The 16,668-nt window shown below is 39.6% G+C and overlaps 1 protein-coding gene across 27 annotated transcripts in view; it reads right to left on the bottom strand.

Moving 5' to 3' along the window:
* Positions 1–16,668, bottom strand: part of LOC148846038 (CMP-sialic acid transporter 4-like) — a 109,856-nt gene that overhangs the window by 14,180 nt on the left and 79,008 nt on the right. For 18 of the 27 annotated variants that reach the window (XR_016101754.1, XM_088953034.1, XM_088953031.1 and 15 more), the window contains 5 exons: positions 13,685–13,792; positions 13,408–13,541; positions 13,233–13,312; positions 12,702–12,750; positions 12,532–12,594 (listed from right to left, as the gene is read on the bottom strand). Coding sequence is in view for 21 of the 27 variants with exons in the window: in XM_088953034.1 (XP_088809160.1) it covers positions 12,544–12,594; positions 12,702–12,750; positions 13,233–13,312; positions 13,408–13,541; positions 13,685–13,792 (422 nt within the window). In the remaining 6 variants the exon portion in view is untranslated. Of the gene's footprint in view, positions 1–298; positions 380–8,423; positions 8,739–9,055; positions 10,450–12,531; positions 12,595–12,701; positions 12,751–13,232; positions 13,313–13,407; positions 13,542–13,684; positions 13,793–16,668 lie in introns of those variants that run through there. The other 9 variants (XM_088953037.1, XM_088953032.1, XM_088953024.1 and 6 more) reach the window with 4 other exon arrangements.

Raw genomic sequence — 16,668 nt, forward strand, 5'->3', positions numbered from 1 at the left:
ATAGTTGGGTTTTGAGTCCTTTTTCTTTAGTTCATTCAAGTGTTTGGGGTCCAAATAAAATTGTGCATTATAATGATTACAAGTATTTTGTAACTTTTGTCGATGACTATTCAAGGATGACATGGCTTTACCTTATAAAAGTCAGAAGTTAATTGTTCTCTATTTTCTAAAAGTTTTATGCTGAAATTCGGACTTAATTTGGCATCCATATTAAAATTCTTTGTTCTAATAATGCAAAAGAATATTGTTCAAATATTTAGAGAAACACAGTGTAATTCATCAAACTTCTTGTACTTACCGCAACAGAATGGCCTGGCTGAATGAAAGAACTGACATTCACTTGAAATTGCTCGGTCCATTATGCACAATATGAATGTTCCTGTTATGCAGGAGAGAAGAAGAGAGGAAGAGGAGAGAGAGTAGAAGAGAGAAGAGAGATCTAAGAGCCAAAAGTCATACTGGTGGCGCTAGCTTTTTTGTATATATACTAGGGAGACAAGATATAAAAAATAAAAGAAGAAATTTACAATAGTACCCCTACAGTACTAAGAAAATTAACAACTTTTAACACTCCCCCTCAAGTTGGGACATAAATGTCAATCATGCCCAACTTGTCACATAAATCATGATGTCGTGAGTGGTATAGCCCTTTTGTATAGATGTTTGCAAGTTGATCTTCAGAGCTAACGTAAGGAGTACACACTTCCCCTATGATGACCTTCTCTAATAAAGTGTTTGTCGACTTCGATGTGTTTAGTTCTATCATGCAGCACTGGATTAGCAACAATATTTATGGCTGCTTTGTTATCACAAAATAGGGTCATAGGTCCGTCAACTAGAAAACCCAACTCAATTAACAAATATTTTAGCCACATGATTTCAGCCACTCCATGAGACATTGCCCGATATTCAGCTTCAGCACTAGATCTAGCTACCACATTTTGCCTTTTGCTTCTCCAGGTAACTAGATTACCTCCTATAAAGGTACAGTAGCCACTAGTTGACTTTCTGTCATTCAGGGATCCTACCCAATCTACATCAATATACACTTCAACTTTCAAATGTCCATGCTTTTGAAACAACAAGCTTGCACTTGGGAACTTCTTAAGATATCTGAGAACTCTTTCTACTACTTCAAGATGGGTACTCTTAGGGGCATGCATGAACTGGCTAAGAACACCCACTACATAAGCTATGTCTGGTCGAGCCATAGAAAGATATAACAATCTTCCTACAAGTCTTTGAAACTGTTTCATATCCTTGATGGGTTCACCTTGATAGTCACCTAGTTTGTGGTTAGGATCATTAGGAGAATCAACTGGCTTCACTCCCAATTTTCCTGTATTCTGGAGTAGATCTAGGACATACTTTCTTTGGAAAATGAAGATATTCTTTTGTGAGTGGGCCACTTCAATCCCAAGGAAGTACCTTAGAGGACCTAGATCCTTCACTTCAAACTGAGTAGCAAGAAAATTCTTCAACTTTTGAATTTCATCCTTTCAATCACCAGTGATAACTATATCATCAACATATACTATCAATGCTGCAATTTTTCCTTCCCCTCTTTTCACAAACAATGTGTGATCAGATTGACACTGCTTGTATCCTCTTTGTTGTACTGCTACATGGAACCTACTTAACCAAGTTCTTGGTGATTTTTTCAGCCCATATAATGATTTCTTTAACCTACACACTTTCTGTTCATTACCTTGAGCCCAAAAACCAAGGGGTTGTACCATGTATACTTCCTCTTCAAGGTCACCATTCAGAAAGGCATTCTTGATGTCAAGCTGATGAAGATTCCAGTCAAGATTCCAGTCAAGATTACCATCTTAGCAACGGGTGCAAAAGTTTATGCATAATCTATTCCATACACGTGTAAACCCCTTTGCCACTAAACGACCTTTATACCGCTCCACGGTGCTATCAGCCTTGTGTTTAACTGTGAAATCCCATTTACATCCAATTGGATCCTTCCCCTCAGGAAGATTTACTAGTTTGCCATGTGTCATTTTTATGTAACGCATTAATTTCTTCCTTCATAGCATCTTTCCATTCAGGTACCGAAAGAGCTTCTGCCACATTCTTAGGGATAGGAGCACTATCAATGGAAGAGATAAAGGCCCGAAAGGAGGATGAAATGTTTTCATAGGAAACAAAGTGGGAAATGGGGTGTTTAGTGGTGCAAGATCTAACACCTTTCCGGTGAGTAATAGGAAGGTCAAGGTCATTAGCAACAAAAGTATCAATAGCAATGGGGTTAGAAACATCAACAGGAACCAAGGTACCTAGATAGGTATGATCCGCCCCTGGAGAGTTTGATGGCATTGGTGGTACAGCTTCTAGGTGCTCCACAACTCTTGAACATGGTTGGCTTTTGTGTTGATGAAAGAAGACACAAAAGGGAGGAGAATCAAGAAAAGGAGGGAGTTGAACCAATTTCTCCTCATTCCTACACTCCCCCTGAGGAGAAATAGGGAAGAAAGGCTCACTCTCAAAGAAGGAGACATCCATAGAAACATAAAATTTCTGAGAAACAGGATCAAAACACAAGTATCCCTTCTCAATGAAAGAGTACCCCAAGAAGATGCAAGGAATAGCACGAGGATCTAATTTTTCACGAGTGGGTGATAGATTTTGAACGAAACAACGACAACCAAACACATGAGAAGGAATAGAAAGGAGAGCCATAGGAAAAAGAAGCTGATGTGAGGCTTTGCACTCTAACCAACGGGAGGGCATACGGTGATGAGATAGGTAATGAGTACACCACAATTTGTCTTTGTCATCCACCTTTTTATGAAAAATCCCCCTTCTTAAAGGTATTTCCCCCACCTGTTGTAACACTCCATTTTGCTGCCAACATAATTGCATCCCCTCCAAAATTGTTCATAAAATTTCTTCTACTTTATTCTTATTGTACTAGAGCATAAACTTCCTGGACGGATGGAAGACCCTTGCTACCTAGGATCTGGACTCTGATAGATTCATATGCAGGATTCAAGCCATGTAGGAAAGCAAACACTCTTTGCTGGGATTTGTACAATTTTGCATCTTCATCACACTTCCAGTCCACACTCTGATAATGATATAATTCCTTCTAGACAGAGGTCAAGTCTGAATAGTACACAGACAGGCACCTCTCTCACTGTTTACAAGTGGACGATTCTGCCTGTAACTGGTAAATTTTTGCATAGTGACACAGTTCAGAATATGTTGATTTTGCTTGTTCCTAAATCTCATTTGCCATTTCAACCCACATAAAATTCCTTCTTATTTGAGGTTGCATAGACACTAAAAGACAGGACATGACCATGCTGTTTTCCTGGTTCCATCTGCCATATTCAGCATTCCTACAATTGGGTTATTTGATTCTCCCATTTATATAACCTATCTTTCCCCTTGCAGTAATGTACAACTTGATCCCTCTTGACCACTCTAAATAATTTAAGCCATCAAGAGTAATAACAGCCATGGGAAAGGATAGGTCCACACCCCCACTCATTCCATGCTGCATTGAGGAAACACTGGATGTAGTAGAATCTTCACCGCTCATGATTACAGATTCAAAAAAACTCTTGAAGTGGGCACAAAACCTTAAAAAAAAAGGTCTAACACCAAGGGAGAAAGGAACCCCCTTTTTTCTTCAGAAACACAACCCTTTTCTGTCAAACACAGGTGCTGTTACAGCACTCATCCCTTGACCTACAGAAGCAAACTAGTTGTTGTCACAGTGCATACAGGTCATTTCTTGACCTACGCATCAACAGAGATGATGGTATAGCAAGTACAAGTCACTCTCTGACCTTCAATTTCACCAAAAAAGCTGCTATCATAGCACAAAGTCTTTTTTTTATGAATAACTGATTGCTTTATTGAATTTAAAAGAAAGTGTACAAGAGAAAGTGAGAGAGAGAGACAAGATCTCTTAGCACACAAAAGGTCTTCACGACCTACAGTTTATACAGGGGTCAGCCAACCCCACAAATAAGGAAAGAAAGAGGTGCTGATCACCTCACATCCAACCAGCAGACCTAGTACAGGTTCTGCCCTGGCGCACGACCAAGAAAAAAAAAAAGAGAGAGGTTACTTCAGTGTGTAAGAAAAACTTGATCTTCAATCAGCCGAACAGTAGATGAGGGCGGCAGATCTTGAAATCTGGTGCAAAGGAAACTGTTCGCTCGATTTCTCCTTTCAGATCTAATAGTCCCGCTCTGATACCATGCTATGCAGGAGAGAAGAAGAGGGGAAGAGAGAAGAAGAGAGAAGAAGAGAGGAAGAGAGAAGAGAGAGAGAAGAAGAGAGGAAGAGAGAAGAGAGATCTGAGAGACAAAAGTCTTGCTGGTGGAACCAACCTTTTTGTATATATACTAGGGCGACAAGATATAAAAAATAAAAGAAATTTACAATAGTACCCCTGTGGTACTATACTTAGAGAATTAATAGCTTTTAACAGTTCCCAAGCACTTTTGGAGTGATGTTGTACTTACACCATGTTTCTTCATCAATCGGATGCCCATGTCTATCCTTTTCCCCTTACTCCTGGAGCTTTTGGTTGTGTATGTTTTGTTCATAATTTAGGGCCTAGGATGGACAAGTAAGATGTGTGCTATAAAATACATTTTTCTTGGCTATTCCAGCTCCCATCATTCATTTGTGTGTTTAGATGTCACTTTCTTTGAATTTGTTCCCTTCTTACCTGTCCTAATGTTCCTCTCCTCCAATGTTTGCTCTTCCTGTTCCAGTTGAAGACCCCATTCCTACAATTCTAGTTGTGCCCAAGCCTTCATCTTCTCTAGTGCGGGTTACTACTAAAAGACCACCAATCATGCAAGCAGACGAGCACCAGCTCCTCCTCCAATCTCTTCTTCATAAATAGATCCAACAATTGTTCCCTTCTAACCTTTATCTTCCTATTGCATTGGAGAAAGGTAAACATAGTTGTACTTATCATCCCATTAACAATTACGATTTTGTTTCTCACCTTTCTACTTCCCATCAATAGTTTGTATCTCTTTTATCCTTTATTTCCATCCCTAAGAATGTCTAAGAAGCTATTACCTCCCCAGGGTGGTGCCAAGCAAAAGAAGAGGAACTATCTACACTTGCATATAATCACACATGAGAGCTTACCACTCTCCCTCTTGGTAAACATGTTGTCAGATGTAAGTGGGTGTATATTGTGAAGTATTTACCACATGGCAATGTAGAAAGGTTGAAGGCTCAATCGGTGGCTAAAGGTTACTCTCAGTTATATAGAATATGTTGTAAAAGGCATAGAAGGTGTACGCCTAGAGGTGTGCCTCCAAGCAAGGTGCCCCTAAGATGCCTTGAGGCATAGGCTAAAGGGGTTGACACCTATGAGGCGTATGCCTCATACGCTTTTTTCATGAGGTGTACGCCTCATATAAAAAGACCAAAAAAAGAAAAGAAAAAAAGAAAAAAAGGAAAGGAAAAGAAAGGGAAGGGAAGGGAAAGAAAAAGAAAGAAAGAGAATTAAAAAAAGAGAAAAAGAAAAAAAGAAAAGGAAAGGGAAGGGAAGAACATATAAAGGGAAAGAAAGTGGGAGACAATAAGACCCCTCGCCCCCCCCCCCCCCCTTTCAACTAGTGTTATGCATCTTCATTCTTTTTAATATAAAAGATTTTTATTAAAAATAAAGAAAATTGAGATCCTCCTTCCTCGTACCCCTCTTCTTAAGAAGGCTTACACCTCTCATGTTCTGAACTATGCCTCATGCCTCTAAGTAGTGGTGTCAGTTCGAGAAAGAGTGAGAGAGCAATGAGAAAGACAAAAGTCCAGATCTGTTAGGGTTGATCAACCTGATCAAACCAACCTAGAAAAGATGTATTTATATTAATCTTATGTAAATGGACAAGATTTTCCTTATAAAGAGAATAAAAAAGGAGTTGTACACTAAAGTACACATCTATTATAGTACAAAAAGAAAAAATAAAGTACAATACAATAGAATTACAAAACTACCCTTCAGTAGTTCTTCTACACTCCCCCTCAAATTGATGCTGGGGTAGAAGCATCAGTTTGTCAACTAGGAAATAACGTCGGTCTTTGGTCATGGCTTTGGTTAAGAGATCCACAAGCTGTAGACCCGATGAAACATGTGGGAGAGAGATGTGACCCGCATGGAGAAGGTCACGAATGAAGTGACAATCCACCTCAATATGTTTAGTCTGCTCATGAAATACAGGATTGGTTGCAATCTTGATTGTACTCATGTTTTCCACAGAGGAATAGCAGATGAGTGATCAATATTCATGTCATGAAGGAGAGCCTTAAGCCGGATTATTTAACTGCATACTAAAGACATGGCTCTATACTCGGCTTCAGTAGATGACTTGGAAACCGTTTGTTGTTTCCTGCATTTCCAAGAAATCAAAGAATCACCAAGGAATATACACCAGCTAGTAGTAGAGCGACAAGTGTCAGGACAACCGGCCCAATCAGCATCTGCATAAACATGGAGCTGTATGAGGATGAGAAAAATAAGCCATATGATAGTGTATTTCGTACATAACGAATAATTCATAGAACTGCAGAATAAAGAGGTTGATGTGGAGCTGAAACAAACTGACTCACAATCTGAACCGCATACGTGATGTCAGGTCTAGTCATGGTTAGGTAGATGAGACTACGTACAAGTTGTCTATATAGGGTAGCTCCAGAGGTGTATCAACATGTTTAGAGTCAGTCAAGCGAGCAAGAGACACCAAATCAGAAGCATATTTCTGTTAGTTGACAAAGTAACCCCGATGACATCTTTGAATTTCGAGTCCAAGAAAGTATGTTACTGGCCCAAGATCTTTCATTTTAAAGGAGTTACTAAGCAAAAGTTTGAAATTGGTAATACCATCCACATCATCTCCAGTAATAAGGATGTCATCAACATAGACCAAAAGAAGAGTCAATCCCTGAGCCCGCTTGATAGTGAAGAGAGTAGTCTAAAGCACCCTGTTGAAAACCAACTTCCAACACTATTGTACAGAAGCAATCAAACCAAGCTCGTGGAGCTTGTTTAAGGCCATATAAAGATTTCTTCAGTTTACACACTAATTGAGGATTGTTAGAGTAGCCGGGAGGTGGTTTCATATAAACTATCTCCTATAACTCTCCATGGAGGAAGGCATTCTTGACATCCATCTGATGAACTATCCACTGTTTGAGGGAAGTAATGGCTAGTAGCAAATAGACTATTGTCATTTTGGGCACAGGTGCAAAAGTTTCATCATAGTCAATTCCATACTCTTACTTGTAGTCTTGAGCAACCAGGCGGAGAGACAAGATCCCATGTGTCATTTTCCAGTAAAGCCTGGACCTCTGAATCCATAGCTTCTTTCCAATGCTCAACTACTACAGCCTAGTTGTAAGATTTAAGAATATCTGTGGTTGACAAAACAACTGAGAAGGAGTTATGACTCGAAAAAGAAGCCATAGCGATCAGGTGGACGAGAAATACGAGATGACCGATGCAAAGGAATAGATGAAGGTAAATCCTCAGGAGGAGAATCTGCACTTACAGTAATGGTGGATGGAGAGGAATGACCAGACACTATTGCTTGAGATGGAGGAGGCATAGGCAATGGGCAAACTAGCTGCTTCCTGAAGTATGTCTGAAGAGGTTGAAGAGAAGGAGAATCACCTGTAGAACTAAAGTCATGCAGAACAGAAATGGATGGTGCAGGTAATTTACAATATGTTCAAAGAATGAGAGATTCTCAAGAAATATGACATTGTGAGAAATGCACAACTGACGGACTTTGGGATCATAACAGAGAAACCCTTTGTGTTCTGTACCGTATCCCATGAAAGCACACATAGCTGATTGAGTTGTTAGTTTTGTGCGTTCAAGGGGAGGGAGATGGACAAAGAAAACACATCTGGAGACACGAAGAATGGATAGGTTTGGTGGACGATGAAACAAGGCCTGATGGGGAGAAGAATTTTCAGGAATAGGGAGATGGACAAAGAAAACAGCAGTGCAGGTCGTCTCCACCCAGAAGGTAAGGGGAGCATGTGAATCTTGTATCAAGGACCTAACCATACTAGCAATATGACAGTTCTTGCGCTATGATACTCCATTCTGTTGAGGAGTACCAGGACAAGATCTCTGGGACTGAATGCCATGTTGTTTAAGATAGGTTTGAAACTCATCATCCTCACCATCGTAGTACTCTCCCCTTGAATCTGACCTCAAAATATTTATGGTGCTTTTAAACCGGGTCATTACCATAGCATGGAAGTTCTTAAACATGGAGAAGACTTTTGATTTCTTTCGAAGAAAGTAAACCCGTGTGTAATGAGTATAGTCATCAATGAATAATACAAAAGTACTTATAACCCAAGCGTGAAATGACTAGAGACGACCACACATCACTATGAATGAGATAAAAAGGTGTAGATGCATGTTCAGTAGAAGATGGGAAAGGTAAAACATGACTTTTACTATAGCAGCAAGTTAAACAAGATTTATCAATATTCTTGACTGAAGAAGTATTCAACGGCAAACAATCAGAGGAAAACAAATAATCCAAATTCTTAGCATGGGTGTGACCCAAACATCTATGCCATAAATGCCACACATTATTACATGAAGAAATAGAAGAACTAGGAGAAACAAATAGCAAACAAGAATCCAGTGAAGATCTCTTAGTCTCGAATTCCAAAGCAAACAGCCTCCCAAGCCTACGCCCCATCCCTTTCAGCTCCCCAGTGTGCTGGTCCTGAATGAAACAACCATCACGCGTAAATAAGACATTATTACCATCATCAACAAGTTGTCCGATAGATATTAAACTAGTAGTCAATTTAGCGAAAAAGAAAGTTTTGGGAAGATGTAAGGGTTTGGTCTTAGTGGTGGATAAGAACAAATCATTACAACCATATACATGTAAAGAATCAACATTGGCGGTAATAATATGGTTGTTGAAGGATCTAGGTTTAGGAGACTGACCAAAGGAGGCACCAGTCATGTGATTTGAGGCCCCTAAATCAATAATCCACATGTGACATGGAGATGAACACAAAAAAACAGACTTACCAGCCAGTCCAAAAGCAGAAAAAGTAGAAGAAATAGTTGGAGACATGAGCTCACGGATCTTTTCTTCAATTAGATTTCCCTGGGCATCTGATTTGTGGGCTGATGATGAGGTGGCAGCATCAATAGAGACAGATTTGATTGAGGGCTGATAAGCCTTATGCTGTCCTTTCTTGGGAGGCCTAGTCAGACATTCCACAATGATATGTCCTTGTTGTTTGCAGTAAGTACAGAAATTTTTCTTCTTGCAGTGGAATGCCACGTGACCAAATTCTTTGCATTCATAACACTACAACTTCGAGAGGTTTTTCGTACCCTTCTGTTTAGTGGCTAAGAACACAATATCAATCCCATGTTCCTTCTTCTAATCAAGTGCAGATAAAGTAAAAAGACGTGTTTCCTCCCGTAACAACTCTCCAAGGATTGCATCTAGTTCAGGGACTGGTTCTCTACTAAGAATGCTGGAGCGAAGAGTTTCATAGTCAGGCCTGAAATGCATCAAGAAATGCAAGGTCTTTCTCTTAGTGAGATGCTTCTTCATAGTCTTCACACAACAATCTGTAGAAAGATCCCCAAAGTGAGCTAGTTCATATTCAGTCCAAAGATTTATAAATCCTGCATAGTATTCCTGAATCTTCTTCTCCCCTTGAACATAGGAGAAGAGATTGATTTCAATCTGATATTGCCTAGACATATTCGATTGTTGATATACCTTTTCTAGGTATTCGAACATGTCATGGGCAGATTTGAGACCTCTCATCAGGATACTGACATCCATTGAAATAGACCCAAGTATCCATGATGTAACCTGAGCATTTTCAGTTCTCCATTGTTTCAGCCCTTTGACATCACTTGCGTCAGGCATGGGAGTGGAACTGTCAATGTAACCCCACATGCCTTTCCCTTCAACAAAGTACTGAAAATAAAATTTCTAGAGAGCAAAGTTGCTCCCATCAAATTTGACAGAAATAAATTCACTCTTTTCCAAAGCCATAATGAACAGGAAATAAGTAAAGACCGACCTAGTCGAGCAGTAAGGAAGTAATACAGCTGTGAGAATCAAAGAAACTGATAATAGAAGCCTCTTACAGTCACCAGAAAGTGTCCAGGTTTCAGCAGAAGAAAACTTGAAACACAGTCTAGAAAAGGAAAGTCTGGGTGCAGCCGCCCAGAAGAGATGTATAGATCTCTCTCAAATCTTCTCAGATCTCGATGAAAGTTTCAGAATATGATGAGATGACCTAGGCGACACTTCCTTTCAAATCTCACTGCAAACTGAAGTCGTACGAGAAAGATCTAATAAAATCTCTCTCCTTGGATGCACAAAACACAGAGAACAGATCACTGGATAGATCAAAACAATCCAGAATCAATCGGCAGTCACAAAAGATGTCACACTGATCAAAAAGAGGAGAAAAGGATCAGAGAACAGCCTGCTCTAATACCATGTCAGTTCGAGAAAGAGTAAGAGAGAAAAGAGAAAGACAAAAGTCCAGATTTGTTAAGGTTGATCAATCTGATCGAACCAACCCAGAAATGATGTATTTATATTAATCTTATGTAAATGGACAAGATTGTCCTTACAAAGAAAATAAAAAAGGAGTTGTACACTAAAGTACACGCCTATTATAGTACAAGAAGAAAAAATAAAGTTCAGTAATAGTAGAATTACAAAACTACCCTTCAGTAGTTCTTCTACAAGTGGAATGCCTCACATCACACCTTCACGTTTTAAAACATTGATATCTAGTTGACTACACAGAAACTTTTTCTCCAATTGCCAAGATTGAATCTGTCCAAGTGTTGATATCTTTAGCAGTAACGCATTCAGCTTGACATAAAACGGCCTACTTACACGGTGACCTTGAGGAAGTATATATAGAGCAACCACCAAGGTTTGTTGCTTAGGGGAAGGATGGTAAGGTTTGTAGACTTAAGAAGGCAATCTATAGGTTGAAATAGTCTCCATGTGCATGATTTGGCAGGTTTAGTGAAGTAGTAAAAGGCTTTGGTATAAAACATTGTTAGGTAGATCATTCTGTGTTCAACTACGAATCAGAGGCTGGAAAGATATTGTTAGTGGTGTATGTAGATGACATTGTATTAAATATAGTGATAGTACGGGGATTGACAGATTGAAGGCTTTTCTACATGACCACTTCCAAACAAAAGATCTTGGTAATCTAAAATATTTTTTTGGGAATAGAAGTTGCAAGGTCAAGGCATGGTATTAACCTGTTCCAAAGAAAGTATGTTCTTGACTTGCTAGAGGAGACAAGACTGTTAGGTACCAAACCAACTGAAACACCTATAGAACAAAATGTCATTAAGTACTGATGTAGGTGAGGAGTTTGAAAATCCTAGGAGATTCAAAAGGTTGGTGGGTAAGTTGAACTACTTGACTATTAATCGGATCGATATATCATTTGCAACGAGTGTGGTGAGTCAGTTTATGCAACATCCTCAGGTTCCACACTAGGATGCAGTTCTACGGATTGTCTGATATTTGAAGGGAGCTCTAGGTCATGGCTTGTTATAAGAATGACAATTGTCCGATATAAGAATGGAGGAAGTCTTGAGGTAGAAGGTTACACAAATGACAATTGGGCTGGCTTAGTTTCTGATAGGAGTATCCACTACAAGGTATTGTACCTTCCTTAGGGGAAATCTGGTTACTTGAAAGAGCAAGAAACAAATCACAATAGAAAGAAGCAATGTTGAAGCTAAATACAGGAACATGACACGTACTACATGTGAACTAGTGTTGTTGAAGAATCTTTTGTAAGAGATGGGATTCCCAATTGACAGCCCTATGAAGTTATACTGTGACATCCAAGCCACAGTCCATATTTCCTCTAACCCAATTTTCCATGAGAGAACAAAGCACATAGAATAAGTTGATTGCCGCTTTGTAAGAGAAAAGGTGCTCAATGGAGTGATAAGTACAACATATGTAAATTCAGGAAACCAGTGGGAAGATTCTGCTTATAAATGGGTTGAGTCAAGGGAGAGTGGATTACATATGTAACAAGTTGGGATTATATGACATATACTCACCAGCTTGAGGGGGAGTGTTAGAGTCACCAGTCATAAGGGTAGTTTAGTCTTTTTCCTACGTAATTAGAGTTATGTTGCCAGTTGTCTTTGTTTAGTGCTAACTGAACCATTAACAATACATAAAGCTATAAACGTCTCATATCTGAAATAGTCCCCATAAAGCATTTCAGAAAAACCCAGCAAAGTTGGACAGAGAAGTATTAGTCACATTTTCAAAGAAACTTCAAATATTCTTTAAGAATCAATGGAATGAATAAAGGAACAATGGAGGTACAAACATGACTAGAAATGGGTATAGTATGTAAATAGATGCATTTGAGGTAAGCATTGTATCAGGACAATGCAGCCACTTTTTGCCAAAAAAAAGAGTAGAATTTCATTTGGAAAGGAAGAAAAGCACCCATAAAAAAACAGAAGTATACCTTGAAAGTAATCTAGGTAGGAAGAAGTGGCTCCCTCTGATTAGATCGAATGTGATGATTAGCCTAGAGAAAAGGATAAAAAGAATAGAACATAGCCATAATAGTCAAAAGGTATTGTCAATCTTTAATGAATTTTAACAAGAAATGAAACACGTATATTTTAATCTCACATCCTCATTTGCTCCTGCTGCCATATTTAGGAAAGATGATTCCTTTGACCTGATAAAACAAATATCCGTATGAGATTCAAATGGAAGGATGGAACTTCAACATTGTCATTGGCAGACTCATCCCAAGTATATACTGCATGTGTTTAAATCACCAGACAGTTTCCGAGTAATCACCATAGCATAATATTGCAAAACTTTCTTCTGGGTCATTTGATATTTTCCCATTCATTAAAAGACAGGCAGATACTGTAACTAGTAAGATTAGATCATAATTATTATTACTTATAGTAATCAAAATGAACAGAACCATATACAAGATAGGTTTTCCCCAACTCAACCTTTAACACAACCAACACACACAAATAGAAATCTGCACCCATTATCCCCTAATAAATACACAGAATACAACTATAGAAGTGCAGTTAAGAGGTGAAATACTCTAATGAGATGCAAGTATTCTTTCATAATCCTTTTTACAACAATGAAAATGTTCTGTGTAAATAGAAGCAATGAAAAAAAAAATGGACATGCCTGCGATTATTCTGAACATCCATCATTTCCAGGGCTCCATTTTGTGGTTCTTCTTTTACTTTTGATAAAGATGAAAAGAACTGAAGAGTGAAATGAAAAACCATATGTAAGGTATGCCCCAAAATATAATTCAAGTGAAAAGAAAATTAGGAAATAGTTGTCTTCCTTTAATTACCTGGTGCATTGAGATAAACACAATAGATATTCCTAAAACAAAATTTACAGTTAGAGTATGGCCAAATAATGTAGCAGATGCTATGCCTGTAAATATTGTGGCAACAGTTGATGAATATTTCTTCAAAATTGTATCTGCAGGCATTAAGTAAAAACTTCCAATTACAATGGGTACAAGGTATATAATTTTTTCAGAAATAATGATCAATAGTCTGAAAAATAGGATTTGCTTTAAAAATGCCAAAACACTTTATAAAATAAAAGTACATAAAGCAAACCTGCATATTTAAAGAAAAATGAGGACAAAATGCCTTGTGCTGCATTGTTGCATATTAAAAACATAGTTGCTTTTGAGTGTCCTTGCAGAATATCAAGGCTATTGGGACCTGGAAACATTCAAGTCAGAGAAGCCAATCATTAATTCTACAACTCATTCTATTTTATTTAGACAGTAATAATAGTTGTAGATCCCACCGGCAATAATCTGAACTAAAGAAAAGAAAAAAGCAGAAAAGAAGAAGAAGATTGAAGATGGGAGAGAGAAAAATAAAGGAGCAAGAAGAGAGAGAGTTCTAAAACCATTCCTCAGCCCCCAAGTGTTGTGGATGCTTTTATTGGAAAGAAATACAGCCGCAAACAGCAGCAGTGATGGGCGTTAGATTCAGTGTTCCTATCTTATCTCTTAGCTGAATTCAGTGTTCCTACCTTATCTCTTAGGTAAATTCAGTGTTCCTATTAATTAGGCAGTAGCATTATTATTTCCTATTTATTAGGAAGTTTTCCTAAAGGAGGACTCTTATCTTCTTGTTATTTCCTATTTAAAGGAGCAGATGATTTTCAATAAAATTATCGATATTTTCAGTCAAGAAAGAGCAGAGGAGAGTTGGTGGTCTCTTTAACAAATCACCATTAGGGCACTAAAGATAGGTTCCTTGAGAAAAGGGAGAAGCAAGGGAAAACAAGAAGTTTTCCCCGCTAACCAACCTGTGACGAGATCCTATTCGCGGTCCCTTAACAATTTGGTATCAGAGCAAGGCATCATGGGTGACTTTGAGCAATTGAAGACTAGGGTTCATGATCTAGAGCACAATCTCGTGGAAAACAGCAAGGAGGTACGCGAGATCAAGGACGACGTCCGAAAATTGAGGCGCTTGATGGAGTTATATTTTTCCAGCAAGGAAAAGAGTTCAGAAGGGGCTGCAACAACAGACGGCCGCCGACCAGACGTGGCAGAATCGTCTGGTGAGCAACAGGTCGTTGCCCAGGGAAGCACAATCATTCCCAAGTATAGCAGGCTGGAATTTCCTTCCTACAATGGAGCTGGAGATCCTTTGGGATGGCTGTACAGATGTGAGCAGGTTTTCCGCAACCAACGGACAGAGGACAGGGACAAGGTAGGATTAGCCGCATTCCACATGACAGAGGAGGCACAACTCTGGTTTTATAAATTGGAGCAGGAGGAACCTGGGCACAGTTGGACCCAATTCAAATCCTACTGCCTTCTCAGATTTGGGCCCCCATTAACAAGCAATCCATTAGGCAAACTAATCAATCTCAAACAGGCTAGAACTGTGGCTGAGTATCAACGACAATTTCAGACCCTCCTTGCAAGAGCATCTTCGGTACGACCAGACCAACAGGTTGACATGTTCACCACGGGATTAGTGGAAACCTTGAGGGTGGATGTGGAGATGCAAAATCCCCCCAATCTGGTTACTGCTATGAATTTGGCTAGAGCTTTTGAACGAAAATTGCAACTCAACCGCAGAAGTATCAGTATAGGGCGGCCTCAAACAACATGGGCAGCCCCGAAACCACTCGAAATAGCTCCATCTTCAGCAGCCAGCCGAGAACAGAAACCACAGACAAGCAACAATTCCAGAAAGGCATCCAGTGTGGGAAGCAGTGTTGTTGCACCCCCTATTAAGCGCTTGTCCAGGGCTGAGATGGCGGAACGTAGGGCGAGGGGACAGTGTTTTAATTGTGATGAACTTTACTCAACAAGAGGAAGATGAGGATGGACCCTCTTCATTGGAACCCGAGATTTCTCCCCACGCAATTACTAGAATAAAAACCTTTCAAACTATGCAATTGCAAGCGCGGGTAGCAGGGAAACCAATACTGATCCTTGTTGATTTAGGAAAGGAAGCACACACAATTTTGTAAGTGAACAAGCTGCCCTCCAGTTGGAACTACTGCCGATGGAAATCAAATCGAGACTGCAGGTAGCCGTAGCAAACGATGAAAGAGTACACAGCCCGGGCATCTGTAAGGGAGTCCAAATATAGGTCAATTCTGAATCCTTCTTTGCTGATTTGTTTGTGCTATCCTTGGATGGATTTGATGTAGTTCTTGGGGTGAAATGGTTGATCACTCTAGGCCCAATCCTATGGGATTTCAACGCCCTAACGATGACCTTCCACTTGAATGGAAAGCAAGTCACTTGGCAGGGTAAAGTGGTGAAGGCCAAATACCATAGGTTCATGTGCTCCAAGATGAAATGACACATGCAGCAACCATGGAAAGGCTCCTCGCTGATTTTTCAGATGTATTCCAAGAACCCAAGGGACTTCCTCCTTCCCGAGCTTGCGATCACCAGATTACTCTAGTGACGGGTTCAGAACCAGTAGTAGTAAGGCCATATCGCTACCCACACCTCCAAAACGATGAGATAGAAAGGCAATGTGATGAAAAGCTGGAGCAGGGGATCATCCGCCTTAGCCATTCCCCTTTTTCTTCCCCGGTCCTGTTGGTGGCAAAGCGGGATGGTACTTGGAGATTTTGTGTTGACTACAGGGAGCTTAATAACCGGACTGTTAAGGATAAGTTTCCTATTACCATTGTGGACGAGTTGTTGGATGAACTTCATGGTGCCTAGTATTTCACAAAACTAGATCTAAGATCGGGGTACTTTCAGGCTCGAATGGCTTCCAAAGACGTTGAGAAGACTGCCTTCCGAACTCATCATGGCCACTTTGAGTTTTTAGTTATGCCGTTCAGTCCTTAATGAATGAGGTATTTCAGTCCCACCTTCGCAAATTTGTTTTAGTATTTTTTGACGACATTTTGGTTTATAGTAAAACATGGATAGAACACGTGCATCATCTGAGGATTGTTTTTGAGCTACTGCGCCAACACAAGCTCTTCCTTAAACAATCCAAGTGCTCCTTTGGAGAGCGCTAGGTCCTTTACTTGGGTCATGTCATTAACGGCAAGGGTGTAACAATGGATAATTCCAAAATTCAAGCGATCAAAGAATGGC

The sequence above is a fragment of the Nelumbo lutea genome, chromosome 7 (genome assembly GCF_056320005.1).
Source record: "Nelumbo lutea isolate HS-2025 chromosome 7, American lotus-T2T, whole genome shotgun sequence".
Classification (NCBI taxonomy): Eukaryota; Viridiplantae; Streptophyta; class Magnoliopsida; order Proteales; family Nelumbonaceae; genus Nelumbo; species Nelumbo lutea.